The 26,057-nt window shown below is 51.5% G+C and overlaps 9 protein-coding genes across 10 annotated transcripts; 6 read left to right on the forward strand and 3 right to left on the reverse strand.

The window, feature by feature from the left end:
- Positions 1-4,904: 4,904 nt before the first annotated feature.
- Positions 4,905-5,933, forward strand: AAFC00_003463 (uncharacterized protein; the record flags this gene model as incomplete). Its single annotated transcript, XM_069342939.1, has 1 exon — positions 4,905-5,933. One exon carries the CDS (start codon positions 4,905-4,907, stop codon positions 5,931-5,933), a length of 1,029 nt encoding a protein of 342 aa, XP_069200747.1.
- Positions 5,934-10,671: 4,738 nt separating this feature from the next.
- Positions 10,672-12,058, forward strand: AAFC00_003464 (uncharacterized protein; the record flags this gene model as incomplete). Its single annotated transcript, XM_069342940.1, has 3 exons — positions 10,672-10,816; positions 11,025-11,962; positions 12,023-12,058. The coding sequence occupies 3 exons, from the start codon at positions 10,672-10,674 to the stop codon at positions 12,056-12,058; spliced, it is 1,119 nt and encodes a 372-aa protein (XP_069200748.1).
- Positions 12,059-12,647: 589 nt separating this feature from the next.
- Positions 12,648-13,032, reverse strand: AAFC00_003465 (60S ribosomal protein eL39; the record flags this gene model as incomplete). Its single annotated transcript, XM_069342941.1, has 3 exons — positions 12,648-12,696; positions 12,860-12,960; positions 13,027-13,032. The coding sequence occupies 3 exons, from the start codon at positions 13,030-13,032 to the stop codon at positions 12,648-12,650; spliced, it is 156 nt and encodes a 51-aa protein (XP_069200749.1).
- A 431-nt stretch (positions 13,033-13,463) lies between these two features.
- Positions 13,464-14,492, forward strand: AAFC00_003466 (uncharacterized protein; the record flags this gene model as incomplete). The annotated part of the gene is made up of 1 exon (XM_069342942.1): positions 13,464-14,492. The coding sequence occupies one exon, from the start codon at positions 13,464-13,466 to the stop codon at positions 14,490-14,492; it is 1,029 nt and encodes a 342-aa protein (XP_069200750.1).
- A 269-nt stretch (positions 14,493-14,761) lies between these two features.
- On the reverse strand, positions 14,762-15,320 carry AAFC00_003467 (uncharacterized protein; the record flags this gene model as incomplete). The annotated part of the gene is made up of 2 exons (XM_069342943.1): positions 14,762-15,055; positions 15,111-15,320. 2 exons carry the CDS (start codon positions 15,318-15,320, stop codon positions 14,762-14,764), a joined length of 504 nt encoding a protein of 167 aa, XP_069200751.1.
- A 630-nt stretch (positions 15,321-15,950) lies between these two features.
- On the forward strand, positions 15,951-17,871 carry AAFC00_003468 (uncharacterized protein; the record flags this gene model as incomplete). Its single annotated transcript, XM_069342944.1, has 2 exons — positions 15,951-17,756; positions 17,824-17,871. The coding sequence occupies 2 exons, from the start codon at positions 15,951-15,953 to the stop codon at positions 17,869-17,871; spliced, it is 1,854 nt and encodes a 617-aa protein (XP_069200752.1).
- A 2,380-nt stretch (positions 17,872-20,251) lies between these two features.
- Positions 20,252-21,851, forward strand: AAFC00_003469 (uncharacterized protein; the record flags this gene model as incomplete). Of its 2 annotated transcripts, XM_069342945.1 has the most annotated exons (3): positions 20,252-20,375; positions 20,485-21,359; positions 21,420-21,851. In XM_069342945.1, the coding sequence occupies 3 exons, from the start codon at positions 20,252-20,254 to the stop codon at positions 21,849-21,851; spliced, it is 1,431 nt and encodes a 476-aa protein (XP_069200753.1). The 2 variants fall into 2 exon arrangements, with proteins under 2 accessions (XP_069200753.1, XP_069200754.1); XM_069348087.1 differs by lacking the exons at positions 20,485-21,359; positions 21,420-21,851 and having other exon boundaries at positions 20,252-20,467.
- Positions 21,852-22,034: 183 nt separating this feature from the next.
- AAFC00_003470 (uncharacterized protein) lies at positions 22,035-23,859 on the reverse strand (the record flags this gene model as incomplete). The annotated part of the gene is made up of 2 exons (XM_069342946.1): positions 22,035-23,621; positions 23,698-23,859. 2 exons carry the CDS (start codon positions 23,857-23,859, stop codon positions 22,035-22,037), a joined length of 1,749 nt encoding a protein of 582 aa, XP_069200755.1.
- An 874-nt stretch (positions 23,860-24,733) lies between these two features.
- AAFC00_003471 (uncharacterized protein) lies at positions 24,734-25,955 on the forward strand (the record flags this gene model as incomplete). The annotated part of the gene is made up of 3 exons (XM_069342947.1): positions 24,734-25,273; positions 25,349-25,829; positions 25,888-25,955. The coding sequence occupies 3 exons, from the start codon at positions 24,734-24,736 to the stop codon at positions 25,953-25,955; spliced, it is 1,089 nt and encodes a 362-aa protein (XP_069200756.1).
- Between the last annotated feature and the right edge of the window lie 102 nt (positions 25,956-26,057).

The raw sequence follows: 26,057 nt of genomic DNA on the forward strand, positions 1-26,057 counted from the left end.
ACGCGACTCAAAGTCAGTCAAGCCCAGCGTCTTGAGCTGACTTGGGACTTTTTGGCTGATCCAACTGCACAGTTGAAGAGCACCATCATGAAAGCCAGATAGACTATCCGCCGTTGTTTGTCCAACACTTTGCCGACCTTCGTCGAGTATGTCGGGAACATACAGTGAAGCAGCTTCGGCAGCTCGAAGAAGACCTCGATCCTTACCGGCTTCAGCTGGATACTGAGAAGAAGGTGGAACTTGCGAAGAACCTTTTGAGAGACTACGGTATCTGCCTCCTCTGCAAAATCAATAGCAAGAACAGAATCGTTCTGCGAACCCTGTCAAACCCCTCCACCCCAATTCGCAACATCTTCCGCCATCTCCTCCCTCCCTTTGCGCTACCCGTTCTTCGAGTCCTTCGTCTAGCTTGCGATCAGATCATACTGCTTTTGTCTGACACAATATACTTCTGAGTACCAGATCAAGATGTGGAAAGCGAGATTCGACGACTGGTCATCCAAGATCCGGACTATGCAGCAAAGCATGACCTGTCCATCGTTCATTTTGCGTGCGACGAGCCTGGAGCCAAATCACAGCAATACATGATGTTGAGCAAAGTGCGCGGAGCAAAGAGTAAGATGGTGACCGAGACAGCTGAATCCGCTTCGCAACCTGACGTGAAGCGTGAGATCAAAAAGTTCGTCCCTCAGGTCACCAACCTCGACATACATATCCAACGACGCAAGCAAGCTTCCGAACGCCTTCCAGGATCCATCGTATACAATGCAAACGGAGCTGCTAAGCTTCAACCTCGGGTGATTAAGCTTTGGAGGATCTTCCTATGGGCTTCGGGGGTCGCTCTGGTGGTCTACTATGGTGTCGGCATCATCGCGACAAACACCAAGTTCTCCCCGATTTTTCAACGTTTCTTCTTCTGGATAGCGATCGTTTGGTCATTGTCCTCGAGTGCGTTGTTGAGCTGGCTGGTGCATGTTCTCGGTGCGACCAAGAGAGACGTACTGGGTTCGTTTCTGTCGGCACTGGCTCTTTGGCTTGTGGTGATCCAGGTACGTTTGCATGCTTGCCTCAGGCCTCTCTGTATGGATCAGGCCTGCGAACCTTTCGAGCATACTGACCGCTTTTGATCGATAGATTGGTCAGACACATTTGTTGCAAGAAACACAAGCCGACAAGAACTCGAATTAATGCGGTCGTCAGTAAGGTCTAAGCAGGATGGAACGTGGCACCAAGTACATATGACAAACACAACGGGAGAGTCTTTAGCAATATCATTTTAGCGCAGAATATAGTAATAGTCAGCTATCGGGCGAACCCTGTCCAATATCATCCACAGAATATACGATTCTCACCTCCCCCATCGTCGTCAACACTTGCAGGAGTGAGAAAACGCAGAGTAGTCTGCTCTTATATACTTCATCAGTCTCTGCGTACGTGATAGATAACGTCATGAGATACTGAAAGCATACTCTACGGAGCATAGTACTATGCAATATCCACGTCAGGCAACAACGAGCACCGTAGTAAACACCGCGTACAAGAAGGATAAAGACATAATGTACACTACATCTCCATGAGACGACTTGTCATATCATGCGAATTATGCTGATATGCAAACGTACCTCACCCTTGCGAACATACTGTCTGTGAATTATGAAGAACAACCACGTCTTCGGAGAAATAAGAGGAGAAACAACACTGACCCAAGTCCCCACTAATCTCACGACAAACCTATGTGACGAGAATAAAAGTACGTGTACGACCACTGCATAACATCACAATATATGCAGACATGTCAATCTTTCCTTTTTTGCTACAGTACTGAATCCACCTAATACTTGTGCCTCAGTACTGTACTGTGCAGTGTGCAGCATATCACTATATCACACGGCCGGCCCTGTCGGCCGCCCCGAGTCGAGGGTTGAAATGGCGATATACTTGTCCCCTCATCTAATGGCGGTGGGCTTGTCCGTCCATCTCTCTCGGAGCAAGATGTCCGTCCCTCGAAATCTCCACTCCCTGCTTCCCCTTGTGCGTGTGTGTGTGCGTGTGTGATTCTCCTGTATAGCAAGCACAGCAGCGTGTATAACAGATACCTCCTGCGAGATACAGTAACAGATCTATGTCCGTTCTGTGCTTCTTATCGATTATACATTATTCTACGCGTCTTCGGTCTCGGTGTTTCAGATGTCGTCTAGAGTTCATTTGGGTCTCTGGTGTTCGGACTTATAGAGACGATGGTGATGGCACAATTAACCATGATTCAACGGGGGAAAAATAGGGGGCAAAGCTAGGTGAAATTTGGACTTGGATAAGGAGGATAAGGAGGATTGTTCTTCGGTGCTTCTACTTCGGAAAACGCTTTGATGTTTTTGCTCTTGGTCGATACCTATCTTGCTTATTCGGTGCCACGGTATCTCGGTTGGTTGCAGTGCCTTTCGTTGTGTGAGAAATGGTCGGGGATATGCACTTCTCTATCTGTGTACTCGATTCTCACCGCTCAAGTTACAGTGTAGGTCAGCGGGTCGATAATTCACGTCAGTGCAATGAATGATTGCTTTATACCCGGACAAGCCAGCACGGGATCTTGAGAGATACTTGAGCCATGCATGAGTAGACGTGAGATCTCGAAAGTGGTATAGACAGGAAAGACGATATAGTGATAATCATGGACAGGGTCTGCCTCTATTTACATGAATTAGTGCCTGCCAGCCCCTATGCATTGTGACCATTGACTACCACGGTACAGATCAAGAACACATCACAGCAAGATGCAGATTTAGAATATGCCAACACCAATGCCAATACCGGGGTTTCATTTACCTCAACCATACCGACTACATACAGTAACAACCTTGGAAGTGCAAGTATATCTCGCTTGTAACGACAGCCGGTGATCTGATCTACGAAGCCTCGGAGTAGCCAAGGAACCACTTGGCACGCCTGCTGTGCGAATCTCCATGTGGCAGTTTGAGGGCGAGCGCGCCGTCTGGCACGGCACGACGGGCATGCTAAATAGACACATGCAGATGGCCACATGGCCCTCGTACAAGTACATATATACTTCGATTCAACACAAAGGACTTTCGTACCTCATCTCAAAGGGTTAAAGCTACCATTATGACGATATAACGAGTGTACGGTCAATCTTCGCTGCCTTGAATAAGCATGTTGGCAAACGAATCAAGAAAACTGTAGTCGTCTTGTCATTCCTGCGGAGACCTTGGCCTAATGCGCATCGTACCGCAATATTGAAAGCCTTCCACCAACAAAGTGACCTACCATACTATGCGCACAGGAGTAAGACGAGTGGGTCACTCGAGCGGCCACAGGAAACCCCCCAGGAAAACCGTTGCGCGTTCATGCAGAGGAAGACGTCAGCATGGCAAACCAGCACCGTAAAAATGACCAACCATGGCATGGTATCGCATCGGCGGGGGTTCGCTCCGCCGCCAATGTGGAGAAGGCCATCGAGGCGCTGTAGTGTGCGCAATGGGCTGTCGGTGATAGTGATGAGGACCCAAATGCGATTGCGAAGATCATGTTCCTCTCTACGGTGCATTGCATCTGTGACCCACCTTTGGCCCCAAGTTCTGGCAACATGCGAGCGGTCTCATTGGTAATAGTGAGCTAGTTTTCTTCGCTCGTTCTGGTGTGTCGTTATGTTTTCTGCGGAGTCGGCAGACGTACAGTATCGATAAAACGTCAGACCCGCGTGTCGTGATTGGCTCAAACGGCTGGGACGTGGCTATGCTGAGGCTAGGCTCTCGCCCAGCGAGCCGCAAGGTAATCTCCAGCACGGCATTGGCAGAAAGCAAAAAGGCTCCTAACTGGCTAGGGGCAGGAAATGACGGCGTTGGCAAGCGTCGTTTGAAACACCAGAAGCTTTGTCTCACAAAAGGCAATTCTTGCGAATGGCCTTGACAAGTATTGTACATGGTAAAGTGTTGCCTTGGGGCAACCAACTCACCTCACGTATGGAGACAGAAGAATAATAGAGCATCCATGTCACTGCAGGATCACGCATCGTGTGCTATTCCAAGCGTGCCACCGCCACAGCCCCAGGACGTTGCTGAGGGTCCACAGGAAGCGCTTGTCACAAGATGACTGGCAGAGACATCATCGAAAGAGCACCTTGTGCATGAACGCGCGCTCTCGCCTCTCCGGACATGCACGCCAGAAAAGCAGACTAAGCGGTATTTGTGCATTAATGGTTATCCGTCAATCGTCACCTCTGCTCTTGCGCACGGCACGCATCTGTGCACGCCATGTGTGGCACTGGCTTACAGGTTAATTGCAGGTGGCTTGGCCTGGTACAAGCTCGCGTCGCCGATCATCACATCTGCTCTCTCTGCTCTCTGCCCACTGTCACTGCACTGCACCATTCGCGTCTCAAACCCTCTCTTTCTTACCTCTGATCCTTTGCCTTCCAATTACACAATTAACCCTTCCACCTTGGCTTGCCAACTCCTGTCATTCATTTGAGCCTCTCCTTCCCTCCTCACCAGTTCTAACTTTAAATTCATTTGCTTTTATTATCTACCGCTTTGTTCCCTACTTTTTTTGTTTTTTTTCTCCAGCTGGTAATTGAACCCCCTCTTGGTGCCTCGACGCTTCTCAAAAGAGAGACATACCGGTATCATCAACACTTGACTTAGTTCTGGGGAATAGGTAGCCGCTGCGCAGCCCACCTGCCCCATAGCCTCCATACCCACACCTGTACCCACTCATATATTGTTGGCGTACCACAGAGTGACAGGGCAAAGGCAACGGAGTAAATCAAGCTTGACACGATTGAACGTCCATTCGGAACTGTCCACTCAAGCATTTCCGGACTTAAACAACAACAACATCATCACAGCTAGAACATTTCTCGACACCTTCTCTCAGCACCACCTCACACCATGCGCCGCCCAGTTCTTCTCTTCCTCTTGCTCAACTTGGCGATTGTTGGCTTCCTGCTGCACTCGGTATGGACGCTGCTATCGCTGCTGATCGTCGACGGTTCGGCAGATGCAATTTCAAGAGCTGAGCTTCCCGCACCCGGTTCCGACCTCATCGACGGCCGACCGCAAATGATCCCCAAGATCATTCACCAGACATACATCAACGACAGCATTCCGCAAGTCTGGCAGGATCCTCAGGCCAGCTGCATTGCTCTGCATCCCGACTGGGAGTACAAGCTGTGGACGGACAAGAAGTCGCGCGACTTTATCGCTGCGGAATACCCTTGGTTCCTTGAGACTTTCGACAACTACCAATACCCAATCCAGCGCGCCGATGCCATCCGCTACTTCGTCCTTGCCCACTACGGTGGCATCTACATCGATCTTGACGACGGCTGCAACCGAAGGCTAGATCCTCTTCTGTCCTACCCTGCCTGGCTGCGCCGCACTGCTCCAACCGGTATCTCCAACGATGCCATGGGCTCGGTACCTCGTCACCCTTTCTTCCTGAGAGTTATTGACTCTCTTCCGCGATACAACCGCAACTGGGCGCTTCCTTACATCACCGTCATGGCCTCAACCGGACCTCTCTTCTTGAGTGTCATCTGGCGACACTGGACCGAAGAGGGCTTGAACATCGGCGATGGTGCTGATGGCAGTCGTGTACGCATCCTCTTCCCAGACGAGTACAACAACCACCCCTGGAGCTTCTTCACTCACCATCTTGGAAATTCATGGCACGGTGGTGATGTCAAGCTGATCTTCTGGATGTCACGCCACTGGTTCGTACTCACGGTCGCCGGATTCGCCATTGGTGGTTCTGCCATCTTCTTGGTCTGGTGGTTATACCACAAGATCATGCTATCCAAGACTCCCTTCACCCTCGCCGTGGCAAGAAGGTTACCGAAGGGATGGCGTCGCAGCAGTCTGAAACGGACAGATGCCTACGAGCTCTTACGACCCAGAGATGAGTCCGAACTTGTGTAGTCATACCAAGCGAAGCGATCATCTCTTTTCCTCACACGGATACGACACAGCGCTGCAACAATTGTTGTTCTTTTGTCGCTCGCGCAACAGGCATGGATAAATATGCCGCCCTCTACTCCTCACTTATTTTTCTATCAACACACCTTTTCAATTCGCTTCGAAACTTGTACCACTTTTATCAACTTTTTCGCGAAGGGAAACGTTCAGCAAGATTCGCCGACTGCTCCTTGCACATTACCAATCCTCGACTCCTCGAGCGGGATCTCGACCACTTTTTTTCTTCTTGCTTACATTACTCCAAAACACATATAGCGTTGGCGTTGGGCGTGTTCTTATCCATTCTAGATCACCACTGGGATGTCACAGCATACCAGTAAGCGTGACAGACCAAGGAAGAACAAAGGAATTTCATTTTTTTCTGAGCACCAAAACACGAACGGAAAGAGGTTGCAAAGAAAACGGGTTGAAAGGGAAAACAGTTTCCTTCATGTTTGGAAATGGAGGGGGGAAATCAAACAAAAACCATGATGAACAGTGGTTCAGTCGCAAAGTCCCAGAAGATACGATATAGTATGTCAGGTAGCTTTGTGACAGGAAGAAAAACCACGGAAAATAAAGGGAACGACTTTGGAGACAACCGCCGCTGATACAGAAACCCCGAGAGTTTCTTCTTTTCGAACCTCGGGTGGATTCGAGGTTACCTTTTTTATTTTACTCGAAGCATGACTTTTCTATCCTTTTACTTATTCATCCAATGAAAGACTTCATATACATGTCTATTATTTCCGTCGTGGATCATTCGGGGTGCTTTGGTTCTTGCCTAGTGGGCAGATGTGACTGGGAACATCTGCTTTACCCTACTTGCCTATCACGATTACCATGACATTCCTGACTACAGCCAGTGAGGTTCGGCTGCATCTATTCTTCTGCTTTACATGTTCCATTCCGCAGGAAGCCAACATCCAGTGTAGAATCCAGTAGAGGCGAATCCCGAAAAGCCAAGGAAAGTCAGAAGGTAGCTTATGTCGCCAGTGTAGTATGATATGATATATCTACTGCCTATACCAAATACATAGTCATCGACCCGTCTCCCGAACAACCGATCACCAAGCCTGATTCCTGGTTGACATTCTTTTTCCTATTCCTTTTCCTTCTCTTTTTGGTTGTTGTGTTTCCCCCCTCCCCCCTCCCCCCCATGGCGAAGGTTACGTATACAGTACAGTACATTCGCATCCAGAAGCACACTTCCGTGTCTTAAGTTAGGCAACGAAGAAGATCAAGCGCCCAAGCAAGCCATCATGCCTCCATTTCCTGTCCTTCTGCTATTCGTTCGGGGCTTCTCGAGCCTTCCTCCCCTCCCGCTCCTCCCACCTCGTCACCGCGTCCCTGAACAACTGCCGCGCAGGAACCCTACTGCCTAGCCTAGCGCAGAGCAAGAACGCGCCCGACAGCTTGCGATGCAGACTGTACGTCTCCTCTGGCGGGGGCGCCAGTCTCTCGCGCACCATGAGGCCGATCTTTTCTCTCACGCGATCGGTGATGGTTTGGTTATCAAAGTCGTAGGTTTCGTTGTCTGGCGCTGTTGTTGCTTGTGCGACTGTTGACGATGACGAAGAAGAGGGGGCTTTGTCGTCGTCGGCGGCCACGGCGTCGTAGAAGGGCTCGGCGAGCGTCAGGATCGAGTTGACGTGTGCGTCCAGCATGGCGGTGCTTTCCGCGCCGGTCAGGTATCCGAGCTCGATGGAGAGGGTTTGGCAGGCTTTGCGGTCGCGTGTCGAGGCGGCGATAAGGAGCCGGATGTAGGGGTCTACGAACTGCGAGGGGGAAGTCGCGGCTTGCGCCGAAGTCTAGGAGTTCGATTCTGCGGTCGTCGCTTGATGAGGGAGAGCCGCGGTTGTAGAGGAAGTTGGTCCAGTTGGGATCCGTCTGCATGAATCTCCAGTCCATGAGTTCGCGCAGGCAGAGACGCAGGATTTGCGTGCCTATCCAGTCACGCTCTTCTTGCGAGAGATCTTTGAGCTTCGTCACTGCTGTGCCGGACATGAACTCTGCGGTCAGGACTTGCGGTCCACATGCTTCCTTTATGACTGCTGGGACACGGAAGACGGCGTTGTCTTCGGGGGATGAAGTGATGAGGTCGGAAAATCGTGATGCGGCTGCTGCTTCGCGTTCGTAGTCGCATTCCCAGCCCAACTCGATCTGGGCGTTTGCGATGGTCTTGTCGAGGTACAGTCCCTTGGGAAGCAGGCGTGACGCGGTCAGCAGAAGAGACAGATTGTTGAGATCCGACACGATGCTGTCTCTGACGCCGGGATACTGGATCTTGACAGCTACGGTTTGACCCGTTGATGCGAGTGTTGCGCGGTGCACTTGGCCGATCGAGGCGGCTGCTAGAGGGACGTCGTCGAATGACGAGAAAAGATCCTTCCAGTCAGCACCGAGGTTTGATGCTAGTACCTTGTTGCGTTGCGAAGGCGGCATGTAGTCGGCGCTGTCTTGCACTCGCTGGAGTACAGCGTGAATGGGTGGCGGAAGCATCTTGCTGTCCTGGAACGACATCATCTGACCGAGCTTCAGAGCAGCGCCACGCATACGTGACAGCTTCGCAACCAACCGTTCCATGTTTGCCGGGCTTAGCATCAGCGAGCCTGACGACTCGCCGCCTGTTACTCGGCGAAAGCTTTCTCCGACAGCGCCAAAGGCCATACTCGTTGCTAGGCCGCCGTACTGCCAAAGACGGCCGAAACGAGAGGATGGGACGCGGGACTCGCGAAGCTGGTATGGAGCGCTGGAGACGTCTGCTGCGGCGGATGCCTGGGCAGGCTCTTGTGGCGTTATAGCATCTCGTGCGAGCTCTTCAGCTAATTCGCGAGTCTCCTGCTCCGCATCCTTCTTCTGCGACTCGGATGCGATGGCTTCTGATGCGGCCTCGACTGGCTCTGATGCTTCATCTGCACTCGTGCGTACGTTGAATGTGTCCTGATCCCGGCCTTGGGTCAAAGCACTTTCTTCAACGGGACCACGTCTGGCGGCTCTCATCTTCATCTCATAAGCCCCCCTTTTGTCATCTCTACCATTCCTCAACAATGCTGCAACGCGGGGGCTATGAAAGACATCGGTGTTGATGCCTTCTGGTGTTTCGGTCTGATCCGGAACAGCTTCCTGGGATCGAATCGGGGTGGAGTCAGAGTGAGCCTTCGAGGAGTAGTACACGTCTTGGTTTAGCTGGCTGTCTTGTACGTGTTCGTCACCACCCTGAGCATCTTCTTCATACTTTGGAATCTTCATACGTGGTAACGAAGAAAACTCGGGAGAAGTGACCGTCGGTCGCTCGCTGTATGTATCTTGACCCGCGGTAGGTGTCTGTTCTTCCGATCCTGATACGGAGGGGATCTGAAACTCGGACAGTCTCTGAGCTTCCACGTTGTGCTGAGACGTGTGTCGAGAGGCCGAAGTCGCACGTCGACGACCTGGATCTGCATCCATTCGCGCTGCACCCTCAAGTGAAATTGTTCCATCAGGAAGAGTAGATCGAGCAGGTCTTTCCTGCGCAATATTCAGATCCTGATGTTGCTGCAGCGGATCTTGCTGAGGCTCAGAGACAGGCCTCCGTGAATATGTATCCGTTCCCTGCTCCTCTTCTCGACCTCCAATTGCACTGCCTGCCGGCGTTATAGTTCCATCGGGCAATGGGTTCCGGTCTGCCTTCCTTTGCAACACTTCGAGTCCATCCTTGGGGACATCGTCGGCTGTAGTATTCGTTGCCGACCTCTGGTTATAGAAATCCTTATTCAAGCCGTGTTCGCCACTGCCTCTCTGAGCTGCATCCATCCCGCTCACAGTCTCTCTCCTGGGAATAGAAGGCCCATCATCCTCGGTGGGAGACTGGTAACCTCTCGAATACGAGGGGCCTTTTTCATTGACTCTCTTCGAAAGCGCATACGCGGCTTTGGCAGTCACAGTGACGCGATCTGTTTGGTTCTTCACCGCGCGTGCGAGACTCGACGTCTGAGTGAAAACATCCCATTGCTGCGATCGAATGGCAAAATGTTGCTTTGCTATCGATCGGGACGCACCGAATAGCTTTGCTGCGTCTAGGAGCCTTCTGCCCGCCATTTGCCGTGGATTCTTGGTTCGTGTCTAGTCTTCCCCTGGGCGAGATTGCTATAGCTTATTATGCATCCTTATGAGACACACTATTCACTGCGGAGATGAATCTACTGCAAATCGTGGTGACTGTGGTTATGATCCAAAGGCAACTTTAATTAGTTCATGTTTTGATGCCGTGACTGAAGGATCGCTGACGTCGTCGACGACCATCCGAGCTTCAACTACCACGTCGGGTACTTCGATGCGCCGAAGGACTCATCGATAGACTCATCGTTCATCAAACGAGCCCTCAATACTTACCGCAAAGGACAGTAGGGTATTCAAGGGAGAGTATATCGACTAGATAGATACTCGCCAATGTTAGCCCGATCTTAGCTGATCATAGCATGTTGGATCTACATACTAAAGCCGAGTGGAAAGTCAGGTACGGTAGGTGATGAATCTAGAGTGCCTACTATCAATCTCAAGAGGAGCTCTGCTTCACTCTCTTTATCAACAAATAGAAACATTCCCTTCCCGCCACGAACCAACATCTGCTGAACATCTGCTCTGTGTAAACCATCCCGCCCTAGTCAATTTATCCCTCGCTCTATCAGCCGAATCTTGAGAAGTAAATACACAAAAGAACATGAAGATAGGCTGCCTGCAATTCGCCCCCGAGATTGGCCAGGTAGAGGCCAACATCTCAAAGGCAGATGCGTTACTAGAGCAAGCAGGAAAAGAAGAATGCTCGAAACTCGATCTGCTCGTGTTGCCTGAGATGGCGTTGAGTGGTGAGTTTGTTTGCTTTTCTTCTTAGGTCACACAATTATATCAAGAAGTCACACTGGTTTTCTTCTTTCTTTCGTCTCTTCGTCTCCTTATGCTATGGAATCACGAACCAGAATGAGAAGGGCCATGTACGATTATGGTCCTGGTGGTTGTCATGTCACATGTATTTGATTTCAATCACTTGACCACCAAAGCTCAAACCATAAAAAGGTTACAACTTCCCAAATCTCGAAGCAATAAAGCCATACCTCGAACCCTCATCAGCAGGCCCATCAACAGCATGGGCAAAGAAAACAGCAGCACGGTATCAATGCATTGTCAACGTGGGATATCCCGAGATCACGACTGCTACAACCACCAAGACAACCTCATCGACGATGACTACAAGTACCTCTGCTGCAGGGAGCAACAAGACTGACGACGACGACAACGACGATGGCCCAAAACGGTACAACACGGTAGTATCAGTCTCACCCACAGGCCAGATCCTGGCAACATACCGCAAATCATTCCTCTACTACACGGACGAAACGTGGGCGAGCGAAGGCGACAGCGGCTTCTTCTCCGGCTCACTCTCCGTCTCCGCATCAGCAGCGCCGCGAGCAGCAACAGCAGACGACGACTCACTGCTGGAAAACGTGGCCATGGGCATATGCATGGACATCAACCCGTACAGGTTCGAAACGCCATGGTCGACGTTCGAGTTCGCCACTCATTGCGTCGAGAGACGGGCTCGGCTGGTGCTCTTGAGTATGGCGTGGTTGACTCGCATGACGCCCGAGGACATGGCCGATAGTGCAGGGATACCGGATCTGGATACTTTGGCGTACTGGATTGAGAGGTTCTCGCCTGTTGTTAAGACTGGGTTGAACACTGGCAGTGGTGCCGCTATGGCTGAGGGCGAGGAAACTGAAGACGCAGGCGAGACGAGGCAGGAAAGTGAAGGAGTCGTGCTTGTCATGGCTAATCGATGCGGCATGGAACCGGGGAATGTCCAGGGCGTCAGTCAGGGAGTTGACGGGCGAGGCGAGGATGTGGTGAGCTATGCTGGGTCAAGCTGCGTTATACTGGTCAAGAACGGAAATATTAGTATCTTTGATATACTGGGCAAGGCGGAGGAGAGGTTGCTCATCGTCGATACCGAGGAGGTAAGTGAAGAGCCGATCCTGTCGTGTTGGTTCGAAGTGAAGCTAACAATTAGTCAATAGCAACCAAAATTTGCACTAGCCAGGAAGATGGCTTGAAAGAAGAGAAACGACGTAAGCGTGCGAAAAATCGAGCGCGTGCTACTTACTGGTAAACCGGACCAGACAGAAAAGTAGGCAACATACTTCGCCTGACAGGCGTACCTCGTGCAAGGACTGGAAGTCACAAGACCTCGACATTAGATAGAAAAGAAGAATGTCGCAGCAATGTCACAAGCCCAAGCGAGATGCAAGTCACAAGGGCGTCGAAGGTTCATCAGTGGATGTCAAGGGAGAAAGATTCATGATTCGCATCAGCCAGTTTTTGTTTTCTTCTGCCATTGCAATTCCCTAGCAAACAAGCGCCCATAGTTATGACAGCCAGGCGACTATCCCCATGTAAATCCCATCGTTGACGTCCCGTAGAAGAAAAAGCGCCAGATGAGAAGGTGGTTGTTTTTCGTGCGTTCCTTTCCCCTGTTTTTTCAAGCGTCTGGCTTTTCCCCACTTTGCGTAGTGTGTTCCCTTAGTCCCAGTGAAGAAAATCCATCCGCATTGCGCTGTGCTTTAGAATCCCGGGCAATGTGCAGCTCAGATAAACGACATAACGAAAGGACCCCAGTTGCTTGTCTTTGGTGGGTCGAGTCGTCTAGATGCCGATACGGGTCTTGCGCCAATGTCTCCTCTTGGCGTTGTACCTGTAGTTATGGACCTGTCAGCCATCTTGTTCGGAGTGGGTGGGCTGTCCTCGACTGTGTCTGTCTCGATCTGATTGAAATGGCGCTCTTGGTCGCTTCTTTGCATCTTTCTGTCTCTCTCTCTCGCTCGCCACAGCGCCGTGATCATTCGGGACGGTCGTACCTGATGGTGTTGCCAGTTCTGAGGCGGATCCACTGAGGGATGGGGCGGTTCTGCTTCTGGGCCTTGGCCAGCTTCTGCTTGGTGCGGAAGGTCTTGTGAGACTGTAGAAACACTGCGTTAGACAACTATCATCATGCCAGGCGGGAGCGTGTTCGATAATAACATACAGGCATCTTGACGGTCCTTGTCGCTGGTTGCTGGATGCTAAAGGGTTCGGGCTTGAGGCTTTGGATTTGCAGAATTGTGTGTGAGAGCGAAGCGCGGGATGTCCCGTTGATTAGCCGAACGGGGTTCAGGCCGCCGACTTCGGGACATCTTCGGCTTTTCTCTCATGACGGAGATGTCAGTCCGGCATGCCGTCTTCTCCAATTGCTCATACCATTCATCAAGTGTCTCTGTTATCTTATCTGACCAGGGTGATTAATTCACTGCCTTGCTCGCCACTCGCCTCTAGTGAACCACTGCTTTCTGCACAACAACAAAGCTGACAAGATAGTCTTACGACTGTATAGGACATACAAAACTTCTCAAGAACCTCTCAGGTCTACTAAGCGCATTCCCTTGCACTACATTATAAACAGTCACTGCGCATACAACAATCAAGATGCCAAAGGCCGAGGTGGGCAGCACAAAATGGCTGTCCAACAACATGAAAAGTAAGGGCCTCCAGCGACTGCGGTGGTATTGCCAGGCCTGTCAACGTCAAATGCGCGACGAGAACGGCTTCAAGCAGCACACCCTGTCAGAAGGCCATGTACGAGCGATGCTGCTGATCGGGGAGGATCCTCGCAAATACATCAACGAATACTCGGAGACTTTCAAGAAGGACTTTCTGATCTTGCTGAAAACCAGCCATGGCGAGAAGAAGGTACACGCCAATCACTTTTACCAGGAATATATTCGCGACAAAGAGCACATCCACATGAACTCTACGAAATGGCCTAGCTTGACCGAGTTCGTCAAGACCCTCGGACGGGAGGGGATCTGTAGAGTCGAGGAGGGCGAAAGAGGTCTCGAAATTGCTTGGGTGGACGACAGCCCTGAGGCACTCAAGAGGAGGGAAATGGTGCGCAAGAAGGAAGCAATGGAGAAGGGCGACGAAGAGCGCGAGACCAGAATGATTGAGCAACAGATCCAACGCGCAAAGGAGCAGAAAGAAAAGAAGGAAGAGGAGGAAAGGCTCAAGCGAGCTGAGGCTGGTATTGATGAAGAGTCAGAGTCCCGGCCGAAAAAGGCAGATGGACCGGTGACTTTCAGTCTGGGACTGGGTGCTAAGAAGGCCTCGCCCGAAGCGGAGAAGAATGCGACTGCAGCTGAAACGGAAGCTGATGCGCCCAAGGCGGATCAACCCGAACCACTTGAGGAGTACTCCAAAGACCTGGAGAAGCCTGTTGCACCAGCGCCTACACCAGCACCTGCCTTCTCTATGAACCTAGGGACAAAGCCGAAGCGCGTCAACGTGTTTTCCTCGAAGAGCAACCCTCTCAAAGAGAAGAAAACGACTGCGACGGTTGGAGAAGAGCCCAAGAAGATGAGCGCAGCCGAGCGAATCATGCGCGAAGAGATGGACAGGAAGCGCTCGCGGGACGAGCGTGGTTCAGGGAACAGCAAGCGACCAAGACTTGGCCTGTAATCATTTGATGCTGATCGACTTCTGTTTGAATTTTAGCGAGGCGTTGGGCGGCGTACGGGACAGTGATCAAGGACCCACGATCAGGGAGCAAGGCTGATTGACATGACTTTGGCAGGCAGGATCAAGGCTCGAACGACCTGCTTGATGATATGTAGCCAGCGCCTCAATCGAGCATTGTAATGTTGCGCAAGTGTGATCGAGGCAACATGCAGTCTATAATCACCAAATCGAGATTGCCATCAGAGAAATTGCATCAAAGAGCAGTGTCTTCAGAAATCGGAATCTTCTTCGTGAATGGTTTGCGCCAGCAGACCGCGTCTACCCTTTCCGGGGGTGTCAGACACCGAGTCCTTGAGTGAGACTGGTGACAACATTGGTTCGTGAGATTGACCGAGCTTGGCCCTGTTGCGTCGCCTCTCGCGATATTGCTTGACAGTGATATCTTCCGTGACAGAAGTTTGCGCAATGCGGAAAGTTCTACAGAGGAAGTCGTGAAGGAAATACAGCAACAATCCAACCGCAAAGCCAGTCAAGGTGGCAACACCAAGGTATATGTAAAGTGTCTACATCTCGGTCATCAGCAGCGGCACAACCAGTGAAGCGACTTGTGCACTGTACCTCGAATTTAGCGAAAAAGTAAAAGGGAGCAGTAATGCAGGCACCGACGAGACGAGCAAAGTAGAACAGTGGCTGCAGCACGAATAACACAACACGGGTGACTGGAGCGAGTATGTAGAGAACTGCTAGAGCAACATAGTAGAGAACGAGGTACAACGGGTAGACGATCCAGTAGAGAACCGTCAAGGTGGTAGCAAGGTAGATGTTCATCTTGCGGATCAGTGGGTCTCACTGTACTAGATTTGATCAATCACACCAATGGACATGACTTTGGCTGATCATTGGTGGATCTCATAAAGTGTATCAATTCAAGGACTTGGGAAGAAAGGTTCGTTGGATGTCTGAGAAGGCTTGTCTTGACTGATGAGAAGACAGGATGCAGTAGTTCAGTAGTACAGGAGGCCGCTCTTGAGGGCGGACTCTAGCTACAGTAATAGAGTCTGTGCTGCGAATGGAAATGCTCAGGCACAGGGCAAGTGTTGACGAGAAAGTTAGTGACGATGATGGTGATGCGGTGCGGGTTGGGCGCGCCCCTCCAACGACGAATTCCCGTTGCAGTATTTTATTAAGGTACAGTAGTAGGAGTAAGGACAAGGTGGTGGTAGTAAGGTAGAACAGCTAAGAGTAAAGCCAACTCAAGCAGCTGAAGCTCTCTACCTGCTCTTTTCAACCGTCCCGTGTCATGTCACGCTTTCCCCAATCACACATTCATGTTGTCTTGATTTCTTGACCACATTCATACGCAGTTTCCTCCACGGGTCTCGGTGTAACAAATATTGCGTCGCGAATGTAAGATAAGTCCAGCTTCCAGTACACCAATCTCGGTCGAGAGTTGTCCTGATGGGAAACAACCCGTCATCCACGGCCAAAGGGCCAGAGAGGGCGGGGGCCCAGTCGCATTCCCCAGCGGGCACATTGCAGAGAGAAAGAACAGAGCGACGACGACACCACCAGCAGCACACTGAGCATTACTATGGCGAGAGAGGCGGCGCTCCCTCGTCTAATGCTGCCTCTGCCTCTGCTGCTCTCAGCACCGGACAAGGCCCACGACAGCGTGAGAGTCTCGGGGCGCTGTCGTCTTCGGCCAAGGCACAGGCGGCGCCTCCCTCGCTGACATCCACCGTGGCTCATCCCACCCATACTGTTCATTCTTCCACTCAGGCTCAAGCTCAAGCACATGCATCTGCGACCACTTCTTCATCACCGGCCGCGGCTCGTGCCGTTCCTATCGCTGCACCTTCATCACAATCTCGTCGCCGTTCCGCGACGCGCCCCGCGGCCGCAGCCGCATCACCTTCTGATCAGCCCGATCTGTCTGATCTCTCGCCCCGATCACACATGATGGGCGCCGAGCACTCGCAGCCAGGAGAGAGAGAGCACAAGAACAGCGATCAGCAGCACCTCAGGCGCCCATCTCCCCCACCAGAACCTCGACTGTCGCCTGCCTCCCAACCGGTCGATGTGCCGATGAGTAATGCCCAAGCACGCTCTGCTCGCCCACCACCCCTCGATGCCGGTGCCATGTTCCCTGACACATATCATCTTCCACCGAGCAGTTACTCTCGCCCCCCACGCTTGCCTCTTCCTATCGAGGAGGAGGTCCACACTCCTGGCTCTCCCATCGCTTCCCCAGTCGATCTCGAGAACGAAGCCGACGACATTCCCAGACGAGGCAGTGTGGTCAGCAGTACGGTGGATGACGACGAGGAGCCCGACAACTTCGAGGGCTACTCGACCGAGCACGCGGGTCCGAAGGTGCCAACTATAATCGAATGGAGACCAGCAAAGCCGAATGATAGAGTCTACGTCACTGGTACCTTCACCAATTGGGAGCGCAAGTTCAGGCTCTACAAGGATGGCCCCAGCAAGCACAAGGATGCTCTGTCTGCCACCCTGCAGCTGCCCCCGGGCACTCACCATATCAAGTTCATCGTCAATGGCGACATGGTTACGAGTGAAGCCTTGCCTACCACCGTCGACTATACCAACATCCTTGTCAACTACATTGAGGTTTCGCTTGATCAAATTGCTTCGCAAGGCAATACAGAAGAATCTGCATCAACCACACCAGTGCCTGTACCGGCCGGACCTCCTGCCCCTTCACAACCAGTCGACATCCGCCCGAGACAGACTGCTTCGTCCACCGCTCAGCCTGTCCCGCAGAATACTGTGCCCCAGGACATTCCTCATCATCCTGCTCCATCCGCTGCGGCGCCAGCGCCAGAGCAGGACCCACGATCTCCTTCGCCCAAGTCCGCCAATCCCAATGCCGCCCCAACGAGGCCCCCCACCACTGCCACCCTCGTCCGCCAGCCACCCAAGAACTACACATCTCAGATTCCTCAATATCTCCTCGATCTGGACACTTACATTCCATCGAGCGGCAGCAAGGAAAGCGACGCATCCCCAGCAGCCCAGGCTGCCCGCCATCGCATCGAGCGCGCAAACGCCGCCGCCGAATCACAGCCTCAACCCCCTTCACTGCCCATGTTCCTCAGCAAAAGCATTCTGAACGGCACAACTCCCATGAAAGACGATTCCTCTGTACTGATCATGCCCAATCACACCGTACTCAACCACCTTGCCACCACGAATATCAAGCAAGGTGTTCTGGCCACTAGTGCGACTACCAGATATAAGCGAAAGGCAAGTCTGACATGCAATTGCCTTTTTCCTTCTTCTTAGATTAGTGCTAACATCTGCCTTGTTACAGTTCCTCACCACCATTATGTACAAGCCCCGCAGCGACGACGGCGATTGAGGTCAAGATGTCCACAAAATTGCACCACAAAGGCCTCGTCGTTTCTCCTAAGCTTACAGCGTGTGTGCGGCGCGCCCATACACACACGCGCTACCCGCGCCCGTTTTACTTCTCCCGCCTACAAGCTACCAATGAGTGACGTGAACATGGTCTGGGAGAGAAAGGAAAGCCAGCACGGGCAAGCTATGGCGATGACGCTGGCGACGACAATGATGATAATGACGATGGAAGGCGTGAGGGAGAGTAAGAGATTAAAGCCGAACAGGTCTAGAGTAGAATGGTATCGCGTGGCGACAATAGAAGTCAAAGGAAACCACAGTCTGTCTGCAAAGCTCGGAGGAGTGAAACTCAAATGGTTCATTTAACTTGGACCCCCACTCTGAAGCATGGCATGTATGTGTCCATTCAACAGCGCACTCGCGAGAGCAGGAGGGAGTAGAAAAATCAATCAAACAATCAAGCAAACCTAATACATGTTTTTTGTTTTGGAGTTATTGCGGTCTTATTCCGGTGTTTTGACATATCTGTCTCGCAGCGACTAGAGGAGATTGAAGAGGGAATGAGAGATGGATAGACCGATGAAAGTCAAAGGCAGAGAGATAGAGAAAATAAAGATCAAGGTGGAAGTAAGTTGGAATTATACACCTGTTACTCATAGTCTATACATGTCAAGTCCACACATCAAACTAACAGAGCCAGAGTAAGATAGTGTCCGTCTAGTGTGCTGTTCATCATCCCTTATTAGAAAGCTATATTCACTTTTCGCTCTTCCTTTGTCAACACTTATGAGCCCTTCACTTTCGCGTGTGCAATACGATGGTTCAGTGAGATGTGTGTAAATATGTGTTTATAGGAACGATTTCTTGATTGTCAGTGAGTTCTCACATATATACTGTCGCCGCGGCGACCTCGATTCCGGACACTTCTGCGGGTCCATTGGGTTCGTTTCACGTCCCCCCGTCCACGTTCACCTGCTGCGCGCAGGCTCTTTGCGATTCTTTTGCTTCTGTCCCGTCCTGCGTGTCTTTTCCTTCAGACTCGTTGACCTTCGGACGCAGAGAGACAGACCCACAACGTCCTGATTTGCTTTCAGAAAGAACAAAAAAAACATCATGGCGGACCAAGACCAGCAACGCCAGCGACCTCCTGATCTTCCTGCTGAGAAGCCCCTCTTCACCCCTAAAGAAGAGATGATTCTCAAGCTTGTTTGGGGCTGCATGAAGACCTTTCCTGAGGTAAGTGAGCACTCGAGAAGGCTCTCTTCCCTGATCTCCAGTTTCGCTGACTTTTGACCCCTAAACAAAAATAGATCGACATGGACAAGCTCAAGGAACGTGGTGGGTTCAATACCATGAAGACGACCTCGAACACTTGGGGTTCGATCAAGAAGAAGATCATCAACATGAACATGGAGGGCAATGTTCCTGCTACTGCTGGTACCGCTGGTCAGTCCCTCTACACAGACGTCCTACCTTCTTCTGTCAAGTTGGCAACTAATGACATGGCCAGCTGCAGTCGACGGCGACCCAGCCACTCCCAAGAAGCCTCGCACTTCGAGCAAGAAGACGACCAAAGTCACTCCCCCGAAGCGTGATCAGGACGATAGCGGCGAGGAGGGATTCCGCATCTTGGGTCGTGGTAAGAAGGCCCGCAGGTCCATCTTCGAGGCAGACCCCTACGACGATCATGCTTGAGCTTGACTCTCGTCGAGACTCGTCGGTGGTGCCATCCATAGCTTCTACCTTTGTGGATTATCATGGTCCATCTTCGGGACGGTCAGGTTAGTTGGCATGAATTCGGACAGTGACTGGTCTCTCCAGTAAATTAATCAATGGCTTATTGGTCTTGAACCTCAAAGTACAAGTGCCGTCCCTTCAAAGCAGTCTCGGAACGCATCCGATGGAATATCGTTGTAGCGAGTCAGGCTGCCTTTTCTTTCCTTCTACGGTAAAGAACATTGACCGAGACATGGATCCGTGCGTATGACATGTATGCGTCAATGTCGAGACGTCTGTGCGTGCCGTACGGGAGGGATACTTTCTACCTTACCTTGATTACCTTAGCTGACTTTGTACGGAGACAAGCACAATGACAGGGTTCCACAGGGCCTGCAGGCGTCAGAGCAGAGCAGCCAATAATAAATCGTGGCTCACGTCCACTTGTCGAGGGCGGTGAACCCTTTGTGACGGTCCCACATTGTACTGGACTTAGCGAGATATCAGGACAAGTCAGTCTGGTCCTTAGCATTACTGACTGCTCTTGCGAGGAAGACTGTCCTGCTTCTCTCTGCTGCTGTTCATATCTCTCTCGGCAGAGAGGCCTTTCTTGTATTCGTGTCGTTTTATAAATTCTTGCATCTTCTACATCAACAAGCACCGGCATGGATGACGATTTTTCAGAACGGACTCGGTCATTTCTGTCGTGGTTTCAGAGCCGTCGATCCAATATCAGTCCTAAAATCCAACTTGCCGACCTTCGATATCGCAACTCTGGCCGTGGCGTCGGCAAGTCTTCTCTCCTATCCTCGCACGCAATATCTATACCTTACTTTCCACAAGGCGCATCGAGTCGTCGACACAATATATCGTCAAGCTAATATATTCGCAATCACAGTTGCAACCCAAGACATTGCCCAGGATGAGCAACTCTTTTCCATCAGCCGTTCAGACATTCTCAGTGTGGAGAACTCACGGTTTGCTCATACTGAGGTCGGAAAATCAATCCTTGCCGACCTGGACGATCAGTGGACTCCGCTCATCCTCGTCATGATCTTTGAATTCCTCAGCGGGGATGATTCACAGTGGAAGCCATACTTTGACATCCTCCCCACCCACTTCAACTCCCTTATGTTCTGGTCGGATGATGAACTCGGCCAACTACAAGCCAGCGCCGTTCGACAAAAAATTGGTCGGGAGGAAGCAAATGAAATGTTTTCCGAAAAAATCATCCCTTTGGTGCGCAGAAATACTCTTGCCCTTTTCCTTGACGCCTCATCGATAAGCGATGCCGACCTCCTTTATCTCGCACACCGCATGGGCTCGACCATCATGTCCTATGCCTTCGACCTCGAGAAGGATCCATCGCAGCAAGAGGTTGACGAAGATGGCTATGCATCCGATGAGGAAGAGGCTTTTTTGCCAAAAGGCATGATCCCCTTGGCCGACATGCTGAATGCCGACGCCGGCAAGAACAACGCCCGTCTGTTCTACGAGAAGTCCGTCGTCACAATGAGAGCCTTGAAGCCCATTGCTGCCGGTGAAGAAATCTTCAACGACTATGGTCCTCTTCCACGAGCTGACCTTCTTCGTCGTTACGGCTACATCACTCAGGGTCATGCCATCTACGATGTCGTCGAGATCCCTCGGCAGCTTGTGATCGACGTCTTTCGTGCACTGGCGCCTGATCATCCGCCTCAGACCTCACAAGAGGCGCTGGTGACTCTACACTGTCCAAAGTCTGAAATGACCGACGCTTCGCTGGAACGAAAAGTACGTCCTCGCTTCTTTGATATCATCATCCGAAACGGTTGCTAACATTAGTTCACACAGTTCGAGTATCTCGACGAATATGAAGCTCTCGATGATGGCTATGATCTCTCGCGCAGCCCTGATGAAGGACTCATCCCTGCCATGCTTCTCAGCCTTATATGGACTCTGGACCTCTCCGCTGCGGACTTTGACTCCAAGAAAGACTCCAAGCCTCGCCAGGCCTCTCTCGATCCCAAGAAAAAAGACTCCATGCGCTTCTTCGCCGTCTTATGTCACATAGTTGAGGCCCGCCTGAATCAGTACACCACGACGCTGGCAGACGATGAACAGCTTGCCCTGGTTGTCGAGCAGACAGCGCTAAATGACATTTCGGAGTACCGAAAGGCCATGGCGCTGCACGTCCGCATTGGAGAAAAGCAGATTCTTCACAGTGCTCTGCTGCAGCTAACCAATGCCCGCGATGAAGCCATCCGGAAACACGGACGGGACTGAGCGACCGAGTCACCATATCACCTCAACGACAAGAAAAGATTACGTCGAAACATTCTCGAATTCGACCTTGCTATACTACATAGTCTACAATATCATGCCAAAAGTGTGGTATCTCAACAGTTAGGGGAGGGTTTAGGGAAATGAACATCCTCGTCACGCATCATGATGCCGCTTTTTCTGCGGTCATTGTGGCCTGCTGGCAGAATGCCCTGCAGTGCCCTGTCCGTTCGCCATGGCAACATCACCGCCGCTGGAGACTGCCCTTCGAGATTGCTCGGCGGCCGGATCCATCTTCGGTCTCGTCGCGAGCAGCGTCGCACGATAGCTCAGCCCATGCGTGTCGTGGCAGTCGAATTCTGACACGACCACATCGCTGTCACTTTCATCGTCCGAGTCACATATAACACCTTTCTCCAGCACGAATGGTCTCGACCTTCGCTTTTCAACGAACAATCTGCCGTTTCTGCCATATCTTCGGCGAAACGATGGTCGCTCATGCTCGTATTTATCAGGAGGTGGTGATGCGAAGCGGAACATGCTTCTAGCTGCCACTTCTTCTTGAAGGCCACCATTACTAACAGGTGTAGGGAGATCGGCGTCGGCATCTTTCATCTCGACATCCTTTAGGTGATCACCCGGAGACTCCGAGTGCAGTGATGCGGGCGGCGTCGGTAATTGGACTTCTTCCAATTTCGGCAGGAAGCCACCCATTGATGCTGTCTCCGGTGGCGGTGTGATGGGGTTCCAAGTGATATCGACCCAGTCGTTGTTCCACTTGCGATGCTGCTGGATCTTGTCTTCGACGAACCGGCGAGCCGCAGCCGCTGTCTCCTCTTGCAGGTCTGACAACTGGACAAGATCGTTCTCGGGCGCCCGGCCTTCCGACCGCGTCGTGTTGATGCGTAGCGTCGTCGGCCGTGGTGCACCCTCCGCCCGCGCCTTTGGCTTGGGCGCGGGACGTTGGTTGACAAGTAAGTTCTCGTCGTCTCCCTTCTCGCCTGTGATCCCCTGTTGTATCTTGACGCGTTTGAGCTCGCTTCTTTGCTCAAACACCTTGCGCTCGGTTTCGATGTGCTCTTTCTTCAGTCGTTCTCTCTGGTTTACTGCCATCACAAGTTGCCTTGCCTCTTCCAGCTCTCGTCGCAGCTTCTTCAGCTTCTCTGCTACCTGCGCATCTCTACCTCGAGTTTTGCGCGCTTGTCTCACTTCACGACGTCGGAAACAGACGTAGGCATCAGCATCGTCGGTTTCTTGACCCGTCTCAAACTTGAGCGGCGCTAGTAACGACCTGTTGCCTTTCTGAGCCTTTCTGGTCTGCCAATGGCTATACACATCCTTTGCCCATGTACGTCCATCCGCCGAGATCTCATCATCGTAGACTTCTTCGAATTGCTCGAACTCTGGTGGGGGTGGGTGGTCTATCGCGGCCTGTGGTTGCAATTCTGTCGTCTTATGCTCAAAGAAGGTAATCACTTCTTCGAGGATATCCTCGGTCAACTTGGCATCATCGGCTTTCTTGCCTTGATTGATATTGAGAAGAAAGACATCGTCTTCTTCATCCACACAATACTCGGGACCAATGCAGTCTTCGACTGTTGAGCTAAATCGAATGTAGGTCTGTGGCGAAGAGAACGACTTCGGATACAACTGATCATAAGGGATGGTACTGGTACTCGGCTTGGCCTCTGGCGTGGGAATGAAAACCTGAGCGACTTTCCCGCCAGTAGCTGCAGCAGCCGAAGCCGAAATGACAGCCTGTAAATGGTGTTCCTATAGACAAATTTGTGTAAGTAAGGTGTGGTGATATTGATTTGGTGTCTGTGTCACGTGAAGCAAGGAAACTTACAATCTCTTCTGCTTTCTCAACACCAGTCTCGACTTGCGGGATGTGGCGTTGAGGATCATCATCGATGGCAAAGGTCTCTATCTCATGTTCGCGAACGATCTGAAGAGGATGCTTTGTCGAAAGCTTCCTCTGTCTGAACCGCGCTCCCACACGGGACGACATATGGATGACCTCGCCTGGCGATGATGAGTTATGCGACGGCCTTCATGCGACGGTCGCATGTATCCTAAGTCCTTATGCACTTGCACGGCGTTTATGCAGCTGCTTTGGGATAATGGGAAAATTCTGCAAAGCCGAAGAAATGCCGCCCGGTCGCAGAGCTGGCCACTTCGAACGCAGACTTACAGGTCGCGAGAACTAGCGCCAAGACTGGGAAATAATGCCCGGCGATGCCTGCAATGTCAAAAACAGGCTATGTATTGATGGAAACCGATGATTCAGTCGATTTTTTGATGGCGTGTGGTGTGCTGTAGGCAAGCTCGTCGATTATTGTCGCGTCGTGTTGTCGGTGTCGGGCTGGACGGGGGAAAGCGGGCGTACGAGTTGTGAGCGATTTTGGGCTGTGCTGTGGGGGGAGGAATGGGAAAGGGGGATCAGTCACAAAAAAAACAGCCCTTTTTTCCAAGCGTTTCCAGCAACTCCTCAGCTTTCCCTTCCCGCGATCGCATGTTATGACGCGATAAGAGAAAGGGTAGAAAGGACACATTGCACGTTTTTCATTTCAGTTCGTCTCGACAATTACATTGTTGCATCTCCTTCGTGTATGCTATATGTTTCCTGATCGTGTTTAATCATGTTTCCCTTCGAGCCTCATATCGTCTCTATTATTGTGCAAATGGCGCGGTCGCGGTCACTTCACCACAAGTTACCTACGTCAACGCCAAGCGCACTAGTCCGCAAATGGCAAGAGCGATAAGCGAACCTCTCCGGTCTAAACATGGCATACAGTAAGCCTCCAATCAACGCCTAAGAGCTGTCGCTGTTCCCATACCTATGCAGTGTATATGTAAACAAAACAGTAGTCAAGACCTAGACCATGTCAACCTCACCTCTTGAAGACTGCATAAGTCTCAGAACTGAGGAGAAGACGACGACAACAAGTGACAACGATAAGCGACTGCTCGTGTGGTTCATAACTGGCAATCCAGGTCTGATAGAGTACTATCGGACATTCCTGACTCTGGTCTTCGACTCGCTGCGTTCGACATATAGCGATCACAGCATCCACGTAACAGGCATCAGTCTCGCGGGCTTCGAGACGACATCTACCAGTAGTGCAAGCGGCCCACGGAACCTGGAGGACCAGATCAATTACATCGATGTCAAGCTCGCAGAGGCTGTCCCGGCCACCATCGCGAAGGGAAAGGGACAGGACAGCGAAGGCAGCGGTGCAACTCGGGTGATTCTCATAGGACACTCCGTGGGCGCGTATATCCTGCTTGAGGCCCTGCGTCGACAAAAGACCCGTTGCGCGGCAGGCTACGGTCATGGTAGCCGTGTCAAGTACATCGGTGGCATCTGTCTGTTTCCTACGATCACGCACATTGCGAAAAGCAGTAGTGGACGAAAGTTTAGTGTTTGTACAATCAATATGGCTGTTCTGTTTAGGAAAAGCGATCAGCTGATGTAAGTTTTTGTGTTTCTATTCTAGTTGCTGTCGGCGCTTGTCCCATTATTCCCTCTTGTTGTCGGTCTTCTTTCCAATCTCATCTTTTCTTGGTTGCCTTCAATTGCATTACACAAATTGGTGGCCTTTGTGACTGGTATGACGCGTGAAGCGGCTGTGGTTACTACTTCCTTTCTGCAGAGCCGGAATGGAGTACGACAGTCTCTAGCGCTTGCAGAGGATGAGATGCGCACTATTACGGCAGACAGATGGGACGATGAACTATGGTCAGTTGTTCCTGCTACCGTTGGAGACACCGGTCATGATAGACCGCAAGACAACGTCTCGAAGCTGTTCTTTCTGTTTGGCAGGAACGATCATTGGGTCGCCGATGAGACGAGGGACGAAATCATCGCTGCCAGAGGGGCGGCCATGGCTGTGTCGTCGCAAGGTGCGACAGACAATAAAGACCATCGGCCGTTGATGGAAATCGACGACTCAGGCATACCGCATGGCTTTTGCATTAGTGAGTCAATCCTTCCGGCTCCGCGGAGTATTGGAATCTGACGCTGACTTCTATGCAGAACACAATGAGCCTGTTGCGCAGAAAGTGTTGGGATACATTAATCATACGATAGCGGAGTACTGGTAGACGGTGATAACACCTTCTCAGCCGCGACAGTGAGGTAAGGTAGCGCGACTAGCAGTATCAAGTATCATATTAGATATCGCCTTACCCTGGAGCGTTGACGGA

This window comes from Neodothiora populina, assembly GCF_041146345.1.
Source record: "Neodothiora populina strain CPC 39397 chromosome Unknown canker_contig_16, whole genome shotgun sequence".
Classification (NCBI taxonomy): Eukaryota; Fungi; Ascomycota; class Dothideomycetes; order Dothideales; family Dothioraceae; genus Neodothiora; species Neodothiora populina.